Source organism: Galleria mellonella, unplaced genomic scaffold (genome assembly GCF_026898425.1).
Source record: "Galleria mellonella isolate WM207_F2 unplaced genomic scaffold, CSIRO_AGI_GalMel_v1 utg424, whole genome shotgun sequence".
NCBI lineage: Eukaryota > Metazoa > Arthropoda > Insecta > Lepidoptera > Pyralidae > Galleria > Galleria mellonella.
Window position 1 is genome coordinate 3762304 of NW_026442097.1, and position 19705 is coordinate 3782008.

Sequence of the window (19705 nt, forward strand, 5' to 3'; positions counted from 1 at the left end):
ATGTATATACAAGAAATCAATACATAAAGGTATTTTCTGTAAAAATGAGATATGGCAACCCTACCCTGATGATACTGTAAAAAATAAAAAAATAAATTATTGCACTATTCCTAATTATAGAAGATAAAGAACATTAAGCATTTATAATATTCAGCATACAGATAAAATAGATTTTTTTTTACTAGAAAAAAAAATGTAGATGTCTCTGCTTGCGAAATTATAAAACGAGTGTCTAGATTAAATTGTAGTGTAATAATGTGTGTGTGTGTGTGTGTGTGTGTGTGTGTGTGTGTTTACTGAGTAAAGTTTGTATGTTAAAAAAACTTCATAATTTTAATTTCATCAATGATATTTATTTATTTATTACATCCACTGGGTGAGCCTTACAGTCTTCCAATACGCTCACCCAGGAAAGTATGAGTACAATAACATATAAAAAAGGAATATTACACAAAAATAACATAAAAAGATTTAACTCAAACAAAAAACGTCTGAACACAAATACTTTGTGGTCACTCGACGAAACTCCAACAAGTTGGAGGCAAATTAGTTTTGGTAAGAATAACACGCTTTAGAAAAAAATATATGTAAAATTTGAACTTAGATATAGATTGTCTATGATAACATGGCATGCCCCTTCAACTTTTAACTTTCACGTGTGACCGTATACAGACGTGCTCTGTGTATGTATGTGTATCATCAATTGCGGTCTTAATGTATGATAATGGAATAGTAACCCCGCCTGCGCTATCGGTATACGCTAGCGGGGCATCAGTGGGGGGTGATAGGTAATGACGAAGCAGGTCAGTTAGCCCATCGTGACGAATTCAATAATAAATCAATCATGACGGGCACCAGACGGAACTATAAGGAGGTCGACCTGACAGGGTTTATTGCAAGCAATGGGGGTTGCTATGTTCTATTACTAACGATCCCTTCTCCCCCCTTTAGTACCGGTCCGGCCAGAGTATTATATTCCTTAGTTGAAAGCTTATAAATATTTTTAATTCACATATTTTTAATTCTTTGGATTTTGGAGGGATGTGCCTTGATGTACCAGGTCAGTTAGACCATCGTGATAAATTCACTTGGAATTGAACACGATGGTTTTCAGGGGGAACGGCGTAGCGTGGCGTGAATTCTCAACTGGTTTAATTGTGAGCTCCTAGAAAGACTAGACTAATATCCTCTTCCCACCCCACCACCATCAAACAAGTCGTCTTGCATGTATACATTTGTATCAGGGGGTACCAGGACATCATAGAAATATACTGTGGTGACCATGTTTATAGGCGATGACTACAACTTTATATTAGGTGGACCGTCAGCTTGTTTGCCATTTCAAGTTGGATTTTAAGGTAAGGTATACATTTGAAACTGTTGTGATTTTCTTTATAGATCTTTATTATATTTACTCTAATATGAATGCTGCTATAACGTATTGAACTATAAAACTTAATATACCCCTTTCAGACCTGAACGATACGGGCGTGAGTTGTAACTTTAAAAAATTCTAAAACCGCGCGCAATTCAATTTTACGCACGAAGCTGAAATAACATGATAGTGAGATTCTAAACCAGCCAATAAGAAATCATTTTAGCGGTTAGGTGGTGCAGTAGTCTCGTGCGTGCCGGCAAGATGGCTTGGCTCCAAAACACGAAAATATATTTGATTTGAAAGAAAAAAAATCTTGGGTCTGATAGGGACACTGTCTATGTTGGAACTATTAAATATCTACTACAAATAAAAAAAAATCACTGATATTGTACTTAAATTTAATATTATTTGGATAATACAAAATTTATTAGACATTAAGTACTTTAATGATTAAACAATAGAGCTATATACATACATTTATTATTAAAATATATTTTAAGTAAACAAGTACAGTCGTAAATCTGCTATTTTATTCATGAATCTAAATAAAGGAATTGTTAATTGTGACTATTAGTAAATAATAGTAGTTATACTATAGATAGTCAAACTGTTTACTTTTCAATGTAGAAAATGAATCATTTTTATCGCCCAAGAAACCTACGCTTAAAAAAAGTTGTACCTTTATTGTAGTTTATTTTTTCTCATTTGATGTCAAATGCTGTCTATGATTTTTTTTTTTTAATTTTAATTAAGTACTTTGCATTTTGTTGTATGTTTTTTGGATTAAATGATTGTTGGTTAATTTTGTTTTAATTTATAATATGAATAATAACTTTATTTTCCTTAAACAAAATTAGCCTGTAGTACAATATAACTATGACCCCACGCTAGGCAAAGCCTGTCTCGTGGAAGTCAAAGCTAGAAATTTAACAGTTATATATTATGATCGGTAAAATCTGATATAAGAATAACGTCGTACTTAACCTGCAAAAATGAACGCATGAAGGTTGTTATTGACAGCACAGTATATAGATGCCCAAGATTCATATTTCCTATACTGATATTTATAATTATTGTTATGAAATGAGATTTATTTCGTATAAACAAAACTGTATATAGTATTTAGTAAGTTACTGTACTAATATTAGTACTTTAATCATTCAATTCGTGTTAAATAAATGGACATTTCGTTTGTGTATTCAAATCATTTCCTTGTGATGATGTAACAGAGACATCAATTAATCATTACTTACCTATACTTATTTTTAACCTTCCTATCTGCTTGGAAAAAAATATAGACAGACTTTTTGACCCTCTACATTTGTATTGCGGATTTTTCCAGGTAGGTATCTAAATGTGTTGCTAAATGCATAACTCGAGAACGGTGGGGCCAATTTAGCATTTTCTTTTGTCTCAGAAAAACTTAAAAACCATTTTTCTTTTTCCCATCCATACAAACTGTTTTTAGCTGCCAATTAAATATTTTAATTTTCGAAAACGCTTAACCCATTTTTTGCTACATCTTGAGAGCAAGATGTAGTAAATTTGTGGATAGTTTTTCGGATCCGGTAGGTGGCAGTAGAGGGCAAAATAATTAAATCTTCGACTTTAGATTTATCATTGGGATATCCATATTAGACCTTATGTCCTGGAGCAAGTCAGTCGCCTTACAGTTCTACATTAGTCGTAGCTTAGAATTGTGGGGGGAAAGGTATTGTTAGCAACGGTTTGGAACAGCCCTATTGCTAGCAATACACTCTTATCAGGTCGACTTCTACGCAGTTCCTCCTGGAAACCATTGTGGTTAATTATTGTCGAATTCTTCACGATCGGCCGACTGACCTGCCTTCGTCCTCACCTATCATCCTTCACTGGTGTCCCGCCAGTATATGCCGATAGCGCGGGTGGGGTTGCCATTTCATTATCACCCATTAAAAAAAGGCTTAGAATTGTGTTATATGTAAGTATCTAATGAATAAACTTCTTACAAAAACTTCGCTATTTTGTTTCTCAAGCGACCCCCATATTACAGTACTACAATATAGGACTAGAATCCGATTCAAAATAAAAATACAAAAAATAATTTAGTGTCTATTTTTATTTGGTCTTCGTTACAATAAACACAGTCGCAAGGTAACCATACACAACCATTCATACTAACGCTTACTTTACCCACACAGACTTAAAAATAATAAAATTCGAAGTCCGACAACAGGGTGGGTATTAACTTAGTATAAGTTTATACTATACATTCGTTCACAGAAGTTACATTTTAAATTTTACAATTTTTTTTTAACCATAATGGCTTTTACATTTTTTTTCGCGTTACAAATTTAAAACACATTTTTCTCACATTACCAAAATAAATAATACCTATAAAGGACGTTGGAAGTCATTTTCTGCATTTTGTCTTTATAGAAACATTCGTTAATGCAAAAAAATGGATTCCTTTGCCTAAAGACTACCTATTTAAAAGTACATGTAAGATTTTTGGTGGGAACTTTTAATCAATACATGCAAAGTCAAGTTTTTCGAGACTTCATCAATGTTAAGCGATGTAGTGAGTTCTAGAAGCGTCTAGAATGTTCTGCGGTGTTTACATTCGCCTCGAATGATTGATGATCATCTGGCGGATGCTGAAGGTGGAGAGCCCGAAGCCGATGGCAGCCAGAGCCACAGCAGACCGGTTCATAATTTTATCACGGTTCACTTGCTGTAAAGAAAGAAAAAGAATATTTATATAAATTAAAATTGTAATAATTAATTTAGATGGTTTTTTTATTTAATTAATTAATTTTGATAATTTAGATTTAATCTTCGTACAAAACTATAGATCAGTGACGGAGAGACGGAGTGGCATTGTTGGTAATAAGGTTTTTTTAAGTGAAAATGGAATGGTAACCCCGTTTACGCTATCGGTATACGAATATACCTTAAGAGGCCGACCTCCCCGCGGTTACCCATGTAAACCATTGTGTTGAATTCGTCGCGATGGAATAACTACCGCCAGCCAGCGTATTCGCAGTACTAATGAATAATGGGAAAGTTAGATCGCATTATTAACATTGGCCATTATGAGGCGGTTAATCCCCATGGCTAACTATATACTCTGTTAGGTTGACCACCACGCGGTTTTCTTGGAAACCATTGCAGTTAATTCGTCACAATAACTGATCTGTCTTCAACCTCATCTCTAAATGGTGCCTCGTTAACCCTTAAAAGCCTGATCTTTTAAATCAAATTAAAAAATATATGTGTACCTTTTACTGTGTTTACTAATGGGGAAAAATAGTAAAAAAAAAGTCAAAACGATATTTTTATATACTTAAAAAAAAACATTTGGTATAATTTTTGATACTTTAGGCATTACGGTAATCAAAATATTTAAATTTATTTAACAATGAAACAATGCAGACCTCGGTATAAAATTTGAAACTTCAGGTATTTAAGGGTTAACGTGTACTGACAACGCAGGGGTTATAATTTAATTTTCATCATTCAAAAATCAAAGATCAAGCAGAGAATATCCATACCTAGTCAATAGAAAAGTATGTTCTAAAAAAAAAAAAAAAAAAAACTTTCAATTGTGGTAAAACCAGTTATTTTTTTTTTATTTATTTATTTACAAGTAACATGGTAAGTGTATAGATGTTACAATAAGTATAAGTCCACATATTTCGCCATAATTAGGCATGCAAATATTAAAACTTAAAAAGAATAAATGTTAAATGAGTCATTAAAATTCTAAATGTTATATAAAAAAAAATACATAAAAAATGTCAGACACTTGTCAACAATAAAAAAGAAAGAAATGTCTGAAATGTATAATTTAAAAACTAAACAATTTAATTGATTTTGATAAAATTTCTACGAGACCAACCTATAAATATATTCTTTCAGATAAAAAAAAAGAGTTTGCAAAATCGGTTTACAACTGACAGAGTTATGAGGTAAAAACATAAAAAAACACAACCGAATTGAGAACGTGAACGTTCTTTTTGTCGGTTGAAAATTTAAGACTCAGCTTTTTAAAACTCTATTACCATTATGTGTATTTATTTAAATGTTTATCTAAAATTAGTTACATGTTCCTTGAATATTTAAAAGCTCGTGTATCATCGACTAATACCAAGCACGTTTGTCATATAAATAATCTTTGGCTTTGTTCAATAAATGTTTCTTATCATTTTTTATGCAACTTATAATGGCAAACAAGCTAACGGCCCACCTGATGGAAAGTGGTAGCCGTCGCCTATGCACATGAGCAGTACCATGGACATAACAGAGTATACTGTTTCGCCCATGATACCCCCCATGCGTTGCTATTCCTGAGGACTCTGGTGTTATTCCTCTGTACCCAAAAAATTCACTGCCCTATCCCACCTTTCAAACCGAAACACAACCATGCAAATGCAACTGCTTCACGGTAGAAACACAAATGGGACAAAGGTGCCCAAGATTCCCTCTGGTAATGGCAGTTTTAAATTTATTAAAAGATAGATCTAAAATATTCTTCTTAAATACCTAACTCTTGTAATAAATGCTTACAATAGAACAACAGTGTCTTTCCCAAAATTAAAAATAAGCTCTTGACTGGTGGAATTCCGGTGAACATAAATATACCGCGTGGGCTACAGTCATGTGGATATGTTTTGTTTTATATTTTCCGACGCCCCGCGAGAGACAAAGCTACAACTGGATCTATTCCTTGTAATTATTTATATTTATAATAAGTTTACTATTCTAATCTTTTGGAGGAAACAATAAAGAGTATCTATCTATCTATTCCAATATAAGTTACCAATAGTTTTTGTATGTATCAATAAAAGTCGTTGGTTTGAGGACATCACTAACTACAATAGAAGCTCGATTATTCGAAACATCGATTGTCGGATTATTCGATTGTCTGGACTTATTCTTCACGGCTCTAATTACCTATTTAGAAATGGCATTACGTAATCCATTTATCTTTATAGCTCGTTATTTTTTTTATATCGTATTGTCTCAATAACGTATGTAAAAAGCCCTTTACAACAAAAAAAAAACAAACATATAAAAATTTAATTATTGTTTGATTTAACTTTAAGATCGATTATACCGAATACCCATGGTTTTATACCACACGGCATAGCTAGGAATCTACCTATATATTACAAAATAAATAAATGAAATGAGCATTTATAAAAATAAAATATTTAACTATTTCTCCTTGGGGGGGGGGGGGGGGGGGGATCCAGCTCGGCATCGAATGGTTACATAGAATTTCCGGAAATAATATATAGCTAATACCTATATACTGGGGGGAAAGGAGTTGTTAGTAATGGAGACTAAAAATCCCATTGCTAGCAATATACCCAACCAGGTCGACCTCCTCGCGGTTCCCCCTGGAAACTATCATGGTTAATTCCTAATGAATTCAACATGATAGGCTAACTGGCCTGTTTTCATTCTCATCGATCACTCTTCACTGGTGCTCCGCCAGTGTATCCCGTTAGTTACCATTCCATTATCACCCATAAAAAAAAAAAACTATTTTTCCTGGAGTATGAGAAAGAGACGTGACATATATGTACATATGTAGTATTTCTCACCTTGTAAATATTTAAAATTCTATTAGCAAATTGTACTATTAACGTTTGGTACATTCTATATATAAAACACACAACTTCTTTTTACATAACTCTGGCAGACGTCCACGTTTCACCCGTATAATGCACAAAGCGACAATTATAAAGAATGCGATTATAAAAAAATCTGTCATAGACCTCGGTTATCAAGATAGCTTCTGTTCTTATCTTTGCTTAACTCAATGATAACGGTACGATAAAAGAAGTAAATGCTACACACCGCCATCTAGTTCCAAACTAGACAGACCTTGTACTGTATGCACTAGACAATGGATAGACAATACGGAGTTAAATTTATATTTCTACTTGTTTAAATTTATATTTCTGTGGTACATGAACAGATTACAAACTTGTTTATTAGCTATGATGCTATTAGAATAGCCTTTGCTAACATTGTTATTAACTTATTGTTGTTACTGTATGTTTTAGTGCAATAATATATATATAGCCACGTGACTTGGTTTTATGCTATGTAGTAATGATATGTATATAACACGATCCCCGTTGGAGGTTTATATTCATAGGACTGTCACTTGGACCGTATGTTTTCATTACCATTCGACTAAATGCTGGAATAACATACCTAACCCCTTCAGTTTCTTGTAATTGTTTGTATCTATAACTTTACTATTATATTCTTTTGGAAAAAACAATAAAGAGTATCTATCTAGCGCCGTGTAGGTCCCGGCATAGAATGGACCACACCTTCCTTTACCGTGGGTGTCGTGAGAGGTCACTAAGGGAACTTAGTGGTCGAGGTATAGGCAGCAGTGTCCTTCAAACATCAAAGCCTAACCGCGGTTGCCAACCCGCCTGCCAATCGTGGCAACTACTGACAAAGCCCCTCATAGGGGGAGGCTATGTTCTGGAGTGGACAGTTAACGGCTGTCATGATAATGGTGATGATGATGAATGACGATATTAATTACTAAATTAACACTGCACATACTAGGTTAATAATAGCTCGTCATTGTTAACTGACTTCAAAAATAGAGTTTCTCAACTCGATTGTATTTTTTTATATTTGTTACCTCAATACACATATTGTCATTTATAAAACGGATTGGACAAATTGGTCCCATAGAACCTTTATAAAAAATCAATTCAGATAGTTTTAAAATCAAAATTAATTTGGTTTTGCCACGATTGAAGTCGTTTTTTTTCTGTCTTAAATTATTATCCCGGTCACGCGGACAAAGTCTCGGCTAAAAGCTAGTTATATACATATAATATTACTTTAATACTTTTTAAATTACTTCAATATAAAAGTATTTTTTGAAGTCATTTAAAAAGCTTCAGAAAAAATATAACCACATTAACAATCTCCTTTTTTGAAGTCGGTTAAAAAGTATGTGAATGCATATTACATAGTATTGATTTATTACTGGCGCTCAGATTAGATTTTTTATCACATTGCTGATTTTTTCCTGTTACTAGAGCTGCAACACGGAAGGCAACGACCAGTTTGATTCGAAAATTAACATATAAACTAGTTTACAATTCAATTTGTATACCCGTTATTTAGACGGATAAATGTATTAAAAATCATTCGGTGAATAAAATTTGGCTATGAAACACTATACAGAATTTTCTTTATTTTTAACCGACTTCAAAAAAAGGGGTTCTCAATTCGGTTATATTTTGTTCTTATGTTTGTCACCCCATAACTTTGACAGTCGAAAACCGATTTTCGACTGAAAGGATATACTTATAAATTGGCCCAATAAATTTTTTATCAAAATCTGCCCAGTAGTTTAGTTTTTAAATGCAAATAACTAATTTTGTCACAAATGACGTTGGCTTTTTTTTATGTAAAACACAATCCTTTTTTTTTTCTTCCGTGTGGAAAATCTTCAGCTATAGACCGTCCCATCTGCCGGAGGGAGGGCAGCTGGGGTGTGTGGGATTCTACCCACTAAAAACCACACGACGTACCTCGAGGCGCTTATGTTGGATCCCAGGTTCCCGTTTGTACGACTACCGAGTAGCCAACGCGACCTTCAATTCGTTTGTATTTGTTGTAATTATTGTTTGTCTTTTCCGAGAGTTGTCATTTATGTCATTGTCCTATTGTTACTGAAATTTAGATACTTTGTCATAGTGACAAATATGTTGACAGTCAAATTTTTTGAACCCTCGTTTCTCCTCTACGAGAATTGTCATTTATGTCCTTGCCCTATTATTACAAAAATTTAGTTTCTTTGTCAATTTTTTTTTTAATTTAAAAGAAATATTGTCCCAAAAACCCACAAAAGCATATTGCTTCACAAAACAGAGACACCAATTGTAACAAAATTTGTTTTGACTAGTAATCGCGCTGTTCTCTTTTTTTTTTGTATAAATATAAGCCATAGAGTAACGACGAAATGTTTTAAAGATAACATGTAAAATATTTTTTTATTTTATTGGATGTAAAATATTTTGAATTCAGAATGCGGCGTAATCATGTTTAAACCTATGTAGATTTCGCAACAAGTAGAATTACTCCGCAAAGAAAAACTGCAGCTTTATACTTCATAAAATCAATATGGAATCAAAAATAATCATCAAAATCCGTTTAAAATTGATCGATACAGTCAAATTGATCTTTTTCTGGAAATCACATGAAAAGCAAGTCTAATGCACAAAGAACGGAAAGTGTCAATGAAAGAATGCTACTATAAGACATGCTGGTCTAGTGGCTTAACCTATCGCTTTACCTTTCGATGGTCGTAAGTTCTATTCCCGCACGGTACAAACATTTGTATTCATAAGTACGTTTGTTTGTATTAGTCTGGATGTTTTCTATGTATATTGTGTATGTAAGTAGTAAAATAAATTAAGTATATCGATAAGTTGTTTAGTATCAATAGCAGGTACAGGGGGGAAAGGTATTGTTAGTAATAGAGACTGAGAATCCTATTGCTAGCAATATACTCAACCAGGTCGACCTCCTCGCGGTTCTCCCTGGAAACTATCATGGTTAATTCGTGATGAATTCATCATGATGGGCTAACTGACCTATTTTCATTCTCATCTATCACCCTTCACTGGTGCTCCGCCAGCGTATTCCGTTAGCGCAGGCGGGGTTACCATACCATTTTCACCCAAGGAAAAAAAAAAAAAAATAGCAGGTACAAAATTTCCATCCTAGATGGCGCTGAGCAAAATAAGTAGAGAGTGGGAGTATTTGGTGGTCACCAATCTATACACACACACACACACACACACATCCTCTAATTACCTGAACGTCATTATGTAACAACCGAGTGAAACTTGGCATATGAATGAGAGCCATTTAAAAATAGAACGAATGACACAGCCGGCGCCAAACTATCAAATCAAATACATATAGAAACAATCCTTTATTTATCTTATCTATGGTTTGTCATTAATTATTACCAGCATATTATAAATAAGGAGCAAAGTGCGTCTAAGTCTAGACAGATAAAAAAATATACATGTTACGAAATAGTTAAGATTGTGGTCAACCAAAAAAAAAAATACCGACCTCAAATATAGCAAAATCAAGTTACACTGATTTAAAACCTAAACTAGTTAATTCATTTTGATAAAATTTTGATGAGATTAATTTGCAAAAAGATAAAAATGATGATGTAAAAAAGACTTCAGAAAAAGAAAGTTTTTTTTTTAAGAGACGTGCCCTCTGTCAATAGTTTTAAGCGTAGGTATATGATTTTGTCACGATTAATCTCAGTTTTTTATGTCGGGCGTCAGTGGATGCAGGTGGCTCGGGACCGTTCCTTATGGCAGTCCATAGGGAGGCCTTTGTTCAGCAAATTCATCTTGTTTATTTAAATAGATTTGTTTACAAACATTGGACAAATAACGACTGATACGACAATGATGAACCTATTTGGCACCTATTTTGAAATTAGCGCCTTCTATCTAGTGTTTTATGTGTTCAACTCATACGCTCAGATAAGGTTATAGGAACATGCGCCCGCCTTTGTGATCGGTTATACATGCATGGCCGTAGCTGGGTGGTAATAAGGGGCAAAGCCCTACCTTAAAAGTACCAAAGCCCTACCTTGAAAGGACCCATATAAATTAGACAGACTAATAATTTTTGTACAAATGGTATAACATGAAAGCTCGGGAAAATTACAGGTTCAAATCTAAAATAACTGCTTTGCTTTCTACTTGTTTATTAGTTTGACGTTTAAGTTTGATTGACGTTCTTAAGATTAACTTTCGAAAGTACTTATATTGATCTTAAATGAAATATTTTGATACTAAAACAATAGATTATTATTAGAAAAAATTTAGTTCATCTCTATTAGTAGTTTATAGTGTGGTAAAAGTATGCGCTTGCCCTTTGGTCACCAGATATTTCGATCGAGCCGTCGCATATATGTTTAAAAAATCTCCGTGTCACCGATTGGTGTTGAAACCAAAATTCCATGGTTTCAACTCGAAACGCCTCAATTTCTGCAGTATCTAATGTGACTACACTAATACATGCAAAAGTGTGTATTATTTTAGGACATGAATAACAACTAACTATTGCAACAAATCATTCCTTAAAATATACGAGTAGCCCGGAACTAGAGATGGGCAATCCACCTGGGTGGGTTTAAAGTCTGGTGGGTAAAAACCGGGTGTTTTGGGTTTATTGGGTTTAAACCCCATAAACACCCAAATTTTTGGGTGTTTATGATTTTGTACTTCATCATCGTCATCTCAGCAAGACGTCCACTATACTGGACATAGACAATATTATTATGCAGCCTACAGAATAAAAAACTTTTAATTTGATTTTGAGTTTATTAAGAAAGAGATGAAAGTAAAATGTAAAACTACAGTCAATCACTGTCAGATTCAGAGTTATTACAAGCGATGAATTGTATAGGTTCGATAGGCTCTATTTCGTCTAAACTGTTATGTTCATTTACTTGCTCAATGAAAGCTTCTAAGGTATTTTCTTCATTAAACTGAATGTCCTCGCATTCAGCTTTATGTTTAAGATTCCAGTTATAACAAATGAATGAAATTTTTTCAGTTCTTTCAGTTGTAAGTCGATTTCTTTTGTTATTATGTATGTAGCCTTGGATACTAAAGGAACGCTCAGTGGCTGCCGAAGTACAGGGAGCTGATAGAATACGAATCGCTACTTTGCTTAACTCAGTGGAACCACAAATACCTTTCCACCATATTAGGGGCTCAATGCTATCTAATGAGCTCCATACAAATCCTCTGGCCCAAAAGTTTTCTTTAGCTTTATAACACGCCAAATCTGCCATTACATTTGACAAACTTAAGTGTTGGCTTAAATTGTAGATAAACTCCATACCCTTAAGTTCTTCCTCTTGAGTAAGTTCGACTCCTAGAGTCCTGGGGTCTAGAATATATGCTGCAAAATGTATTGGCCTCATTGCCATATTGCATCTTGAAGATACTGATGTTAGAATCTGCTGTTTGCTTTCTTCGCTCAATGTCGAAATCTCATTTAATGCAAAACGTATCTTAGCTTGTACATCTCTAAATGTAATGTATGTGCGATGCAAACGATTCTGGTCGCTCTCTAAGTAAAATATGCTTTCAGTGACTGGTTCCAAAATACTTATACATTCCCCTGTCTTCGTCCAGAAATCATCACTTAGAATTAAATCTTTAATATCTCTTGAAATTACCACATCTTCTCTAACTGTTAATATTTGCAAAGCTATCTTATTTGCTTTCAAACTTTTTAACGAAGTAACATGACTTCCCCATCTTGTAGCACAAGGCAATTTTAGTGTTTGTGTAGAATCTTCACCCTGCCTTGATTTTATCAACAAGGAACTTAATCGTTGACTCCTTTTAACAGTTTTTATTATATTTATGGCTTGCATAATAAACACAGTTACTTCTTGTATCTTTACAATATCTTGGCACAACAAGTTAAGGATATGTGCACAGCAACCGAGAGGAACAACATGTGGATATTTGAGTTTTGTTAATTCGAATGCCTTTTGTATATTTCTAGCGTTATCGCCAATAAGTACAAGAAACTTATTTGCTCCATACACTTTCATTACTTTTTCAACTTCTTGGCTAAGGTATTCACTAGTGTGAGGATTACTTTCTGTATTCAAACTTTTAACGTATGCAGGTTGAGGTTTTGATATAAGAAAGTTTATTATTCCTTCATTTCTTAAATTAGACCAGCCATCGCACTGAAGGTGTAAGTAACTACAAGCATTTAGTTCCTCATTTAACTCAAAACGCATTTCTCTATATATTTTATCTAAGTATTTTGTCGCTAAAGCTTTACGTGAAGGTATTTTAAATTTTGGTTGCAATTTTTCGAAAAATTGTATCCATAAAGGATGTTGCACCATCGATAATGGCGTCCCTGTTACAAATATAGCTCTCGCTAATTCTGTTTTTATATGATCATCGGTGTCTTGAAACTCAGCATTTATTGTAGTGTTAGCAGACGACGAGGGGCTTATAAAAGAATCATTTGTCTCTATCTCTGACAGTCCAGACATTTTGGTTTTGGACGAGCTATCTTTTATAAGTTTCATAGAGTCTTTTAATGTTTCTGGAGATTTTGGACAAGTGATAAGATGTTGAAGCATTTTGGCAGCATTACTGAATTTGTAGACCTTATTACAAAGCTTGCAAGAAACAGACTTGTTTGGTAAAGTACGGTAGTGCTCCCATATGCGTAAATCTTTAGGTCTCCCCATTGAACCTAAAAAAATGAACGATGATTAGTTGGTCTGACGAAAATTCAACAATAGAGTGCCTATTTTTTTACAATGATTATTTCTTGTTATTTACAATAAATTTATTAAAAAAATAATAAAATAAATACAAAAAACCTTTGTAAAATTACATCTCCTCGGAGGATTAAACGCAGACGCTAGTTTATTATCGTATTGTTCTGTATTTTTCTCAGCAACTTCTTTAATTCGATTAGGTACTTACGCATATTATGTTAAAAATAAATATCTAGTACACATCTTAGGCTATCCACCATTATTATCCAATGACGACTCTCAGCTAACTATGCACTATCATCCAAAATAAACGTGTATGGAAAATTTTATCCCAGTCGGTTGAGGATTGAGGATAATTGCATCAACATACGAACATACCTACATACTTTTATTTACATAACGCAAGCTAAATAAAAGCTTGTAATAATACATCTAATTTTAAGTTAAAATTGTTAAGTGATCATGATATAATTGTATCATTCAAAAATCCACTTACCTTTAATTATTTCTTGTTAAGTATAAATATTATTTCAAATCTGCTCCCTTAATATGCACTTTTTTACTGCTTTTCCTACCTAACACGTTACCAGGAAGTCACGTTACCAGAGTCAGAGTAATAGTGAACACGTTTGACAGTGATTGTCGTCGCCTCATATTCAGCGTCGACGAATAGGGGAATCCCCAGTCATAATGTATTGCATGCGTGGCGGTCTTACTTCAAATCCATAAACAAAGAGATAATTACAGAACTCGATACTAGATGGCGCTGTTTTTGTTTGAAGAAAGTTTGCGGGCTAAAATACATAGAATTTCATCAATGACTTCCACAAAGAACAACATTTCTGTTTTTTCTAAGTCCGTATCTCTTCCGTATATTTCATAAGATATAAGCTTGGGCTACATTGTTATGCAACGTGATTTTGTCGCTGTCTTGCTAGCAGGGTTGACAGATATACGATTTAAATCGTACTCATACTATTATTTGTCTATTTTTTAATGTACGATCGTAAAGATTATGATCGTAATTCGCACAAAAACATACGACTTTTTGGTTACCTGGCAACATTTTTATTATGAAACGAACATGCTCACATCATCAGTCACATGCAACAATTTATTGGGGATTTCCCCTTCACATCTGGCAGTCCTGCTTGCTAGAATATAGGTAAGTCAGCCACAGTTACTGACGATCGATATTTAAAGGGTATTGTTTTTGTGCTAAATATTTCATAAAAACGTTATTTAATACTTTGTGGATTATTAATTTAGTTGATAATCACTGGAAGTAAAATGGATGCTAATTTGAGAGATCAAGATCTTCGTATAAAACAGTTAATAAAAGAAAATCTACGTAAGTACTCTTTTTATACCTAGGTAGGTAAGGTATAATAAACACAAAAGGTACTTAGATCGCGTGTGTTCGAAGCATTTATTCTAATAAATTTAATTTAAAATTGTAGAAAGAAAAAAATGTCTGCCAAGCCGTAGCCGAAGCCGATCTCCAAATATATTTGGCGATAGTGAGACCCAGTGTCCAGATGATTTACCCAGCGTCGTCGCAACAAAGAAAAAATACGAGGATAAAGTAAAAGAAAATTTACTGAAAGAAGAAACAAACTGTTCTAAATGCTTAATTTATGGAGAAGAGGATAAAAGAAATGAGTATTTCGGACTGTTAGTGGCTCAAGAATTTAAATATATACGGCCATGTGTGCGAACGAGGTGTTATGAAGAAATTTTAAAGTACGAGGTTTGTCCGGAAAGTACGTATAAAAGTTTTTTAAAAATTTTATTTTACAATTATTCAGGTAAATCAATTTTATCCCCTTCAAAGTACTCCCCCTGTGACATAATGCACTTGTGCCAACGCCGTTTCCACTGTGAGAAGGCTCCTTGAAAGTCCTCTGGTTGTAGGTTTCTCAGCTGCCCCGTCGTAGCTTTTTTTATCTCATTTATGTCCCCCAAATGCCGCCCCCGAAGTACCAATTTGGTTTTTGGGAACAAGAAGAAGTCACACGGGGCCAAATCCGGCGAATAGGGGGGTGTTCGGTCACCGTAATGGAATTTTTACTCAAAAACTCACGGACAACAAGAGAGGTGTGGGCAGGGGCATTGTCGTGGTGAAGAATCCAACGCCCCTCTCGCGCCAATTCTGGACGAACTCGTGCCACACGAGCTTTGAGGCGTCTGAGCACATCGACGTAGAATTTTCCATCAACTGTCTGGCCTGGAGGGATGAATTCGTCGGAATGTGAAGTGGAAGGACGTCCTGAACGTGGGTCATCTTGAACGCTTTCTCGGCCCTCTCTGAATCTTTTTAGCCACTTGTGGACGGTTGGTTCCTTCACAGCATCATCCCCATAAACTGTTCTGAGATCGGCAAAAATTTCACGGCCATTCTTGCCGAGTTTCGAGAGAAACTTGATTACGACGCGCTGCTCTTCAACGGAAGCGGGCTCCATGCCGACGGGGTTTCGTTAAGAGGTAACTTCACAGATGGCGTGACAAGCCAGTTCGCACCGCACGGCGGTCAGACCAGAACTGAAGCATTGTTAGGGACATAAGGAAGGGGTCCTGCGCTTACCTGGCCTCCCCACTCCTCTTTCTCGCATTCCAGAACACTTTTATACGAACTTTCCGGACAGACCTCGTATCTACGGGAAGCAAAAGGCCAACATGTTGATCAACTGCAACATGAAAACACTGAAAATTAATTACTTTCATTTTATTATATATAGATTTTTAAAATTTCCTGAAATATTATTAGTTAACGTTTTATTTAATATTGTAGAATTGATCAATACAATTTATAAAAATAATTTATTGGTATTACTTACATATTTTCAAAAAAATACGTAAAAACCTATTTTTTTGGGTGATTATGGGAGTTTATGGGTGTTTATTGGGTTTTTACCAAAGCACCGGGTTTAAACCCGGTGCTTTGCCCATCTGTACCCGGAACGCTTTGGAACTTTACTTAAAAATAAAACGGACTTTCAGTACAAACTATTACTTCCCATATTTCCCTTACGATAATTAGATCATATCGAAGCCTTTGAAAGAAGATGAAGATGAAATCGGAAGCTATTCTCCTCTGGAATTCACTTAGAAGATTAATTTGGAAACTCTTATCTTTTGGAAGTTCCTTGATTAGACGAGTTCGGAACATCTTTCTTTTGAAAATCGTTTAAATATCAGAAGAAATTGGAAACAGTTTCTTCGGGAATTTATTTTAAAAGATTAAATTTGGATTTTTTTCTTTTGAAAAAGTCACGTTTAAGTCACTGAAAATGCACTTTCTACACAAAATTTTCACATTCGCTTCAACTCATTATATCAAAACTTTTTATTTTAAATGCATGCTTCATTTTTATACAAATACACATAAATAGTCTAAATAGGAATAAAATCTTTTTGTACAGATTTATTGAGAGAGATTTAAGTTATTTGAGTTCACAGCTTACCCTCAATTTCTGCTCTGGTACATAACTTGTGGATTTTTTCCCTGGACCAATTTCCTGGTATACAACCATCTTGCTCCTCCGAACATCTGCTGCTCTTTTCCTCTGTATTAACATTCAACAAATTTAAATGTGAAAACAATTGTCCATATCTTCTTGCTATCGACTAACTGTGGTCAATAAGGAGAGTAACATACATCCCACCGAACATTTTTTTTTTATATTTCACGCGGAGCAATCGAGTATCCGGATCACTTTATGGTAAGTGACTAACTTCGCACATGAGCACACGAAATACCTGAGGAATTGCAAGTGTATTGTTGGCCTTCTAAAAAGGAATATGCTCTGTTCTTAAATGCTATGATATCGTATCTGTTCAGAAATACTCCTGCTGGAAGTTGATCCCAAAGCATGGTACGCGTAGAAGAAAGTATTTTAAAAATGCACAGATGAACATCGCCACTCATCCCGGGGATGGAACTTTAGGTTATGCGGTGGTGAAATTCAGTAGCAGGTATCAATCCGAACAATTTCTTAGAATATTCCCCGTGACATGTTCACTAAAAGTCAGATAATAAAGTGCTGATCATTAATAAATCCAGTCGCTTGATGTTCAATGCGGTCTAATGCAAAAAGATGGAACTGGGGCGCTTCAGTCCTGAAGTGATAACAGTATTCCACATGCAGGCGGACTTGAGTTTTATACAATTACAAGCGATGTGCTGGAATTAAATACCGTCTCATTCTACTGAGCTCCTTCAACTTTTTGGAGGCAATTTTAGGTTTTTCTTCCAAACGACTACAAAATTGGACGTTGCTGGATATATCAATCTCAAGGGGATCCTTGAGATACTCGACTTATTATTAAAGATAATGTTTTAAAACAGAGGAATAACGATAAACGGCATCTTTTTATAATGAACGCGCGCAGACTTGTGTCTTCTTAGGATTGAATTAAATAAGATTGTGATATTCGGGGTAGTTAGTAGTGCAGCTCCTCTGGCAATTATGTGCTGCACCGTGATCTTCATACAGTAATATAAATAAGTATCTCCCACATCCATGTTCTTGCACAAAACAAAGTGAGAGAGATTCATTCGTACATCCGATAGACTACCTTTCACTACTACTACCTGCCTTAGTGTTTTGTGGTTTTTCTGCAATCTCTTCTGCAAGCTGTTATCTAGTTGTCGCCAGCACATGAAGTAACGTTGACATCGAATAAAAGAACTTAACGCAAAATTAAATCATATAGGATTTTAACCCAACTACGTTCTACGAATCGGCCCCTATGTTACATTACAGATTATTCTCCTTATTTTTCCACAACACATACTCTTCCAGAATATCCGGAAGTACCTATATACAGAGATTAATAATTGACTATCTATCTGGGTATACCGCAAGCCCCTAGTAGTGGATAAATGTTCTCTTAAATGTTCTCTATATTTAATTCCATTCCTGTGGGTACCGTAAGACGCGACTAAGGGAAATTAGTTCTTTATTCTTTATTGTACACAAAAAGTTATTGAAATGAAATGTTATTGAAAAACAAACATAATAGTGCACAAAGGCGAGCTTATCTATACGCAAATCCAATATAAGAAAACCGACAGTTTATTAGTAAAGTAAAAAGTAAAGTAAAGTCATACATGTGTACCAATCGACTTAAATGGTATAGTTAAAAATAAATAAAATGTCTTTAAGTCGCTTCTTCACACATCAATAGCCACACATCAGTAATTCTTCAATGTTTGTGATTTATATTTTTCCAATAAACATGTAATTTACCAGAGGGAGACTTTGTCAAACGTCGTCTGCTTGGGTACTTCTCATTCGTGTTTTTGTAAAGCAGTTGCGTTTGCACAGCTGTTTATGTTTGAAGAAGAATGAAATTACAGGCCACAGGGACATAAGGCCTCTACAAGTTCTCAGCTCCGTAAGGAGAAATTTTAAAAATGTTAAAGCATGTCTCTTATTTTTAAAGTAACTTTATTGAGGAGCAAAATCAGTTATAATAAAAAAGCAAATAAGAAATCTTACGACTTTAGAAATTTAAGTTTGTCTCGTAAAAAAAAGTGATTTCAATGCGACAAAATTAATTTAGGATTAACACGAAACTACTCTACTAAAAAGTTCTTTTGTCCTACCTTAAACTTGGGTCTAGCTACGGCCCTGTACACATGTCCTGCGAAGCAGAGTGAGTAATAAAGGGATCGTATAAACACGGAATTGCGTTGTTAGGGAGTTGTTTATATGCTGTATATTCTTAGCATTGTGAGATCATGTGACTGATGTACATATGTAAACACTTTAGCAATTTGTCTCGTTTAACTAACGTTGCACGTGTTCAGGTAATAGAGTATGTACTAGAAAACCTGGTAATGGCTGGAAAGAAGCCATATATATAGTATATTTGAAAAAAGAAAAAGAATTATTTAAATTTTTCCATACCATTCTTGTGTTTCTTGATGTAATGTTTAATAACTATAGATTAAATATGTAAATGAATAAAAAAAAAACACTAGA

At 34.4% G+C, this 19705-nt stretch overlaps 2 protein-coding genes across 5 annotated transcripts in view; both read right to left on the reverse strand.

The window, feature by feature from the left end:
• Positions 1-3458: 3458 nt before the first annotated feature.
• The window catches only part of LOC113513645 (uncharacterized), a 28112-nt gene continuing 11865 nt past the window's right edge, over positions 3459-19705 (reverse strand). For 3 of the 4 annotated variants that reach the window (XM_052898246.1, XM_052898247.1, XM_052898248.1), the window contains exons 3-4: positions 17180-17281; positions 3459-4091 (exon numbers count right to left, since the gene is read on the reverse strand). In XM_052898246.1, the coding sequence (XP_052754206.1) occupies positions 3975-4091; positions 17180-17281 (219 nt within the window). In that variant the 3' untranslated portion in view covers positions 3459-3974. Of the gene's footprint in view, positions 4092-6969; positions 9332-17179; positions 17282-19705 lie in introns of those variants that run through there. The other variant, XR_008253233.1, reaches the window with a different exon arrangement.
• On the reverse strand, positions 11733-14350 carry LOC128201414 (uncharacterized). Its single transcript, XM_052898241.1, has 2 exons — positions 14212-14350; positions 11733-13687 (listed from the first exon to the last, which is right to left on the reverse strand). The coding sequence occupies exon 2, from the start codon at positions 13680-13682 to the stop codon at positions 11811-11813; it is 1872 nt and encodes a 623-aa protein (XP_052754201.1). The 5' UTR covers positions 13683-13687; positions 14212-14350; the 3' UTR covers positions 11733-11810.

Coding starts and splice junctions, on each gene's coding strand:
- LOC128201414 (XM_052898241.1), bottom strand. CDS start 13,682: ATGGGGAGACCTAAAGATTTACGCATATGGGAGCACTACCGTACTTTA.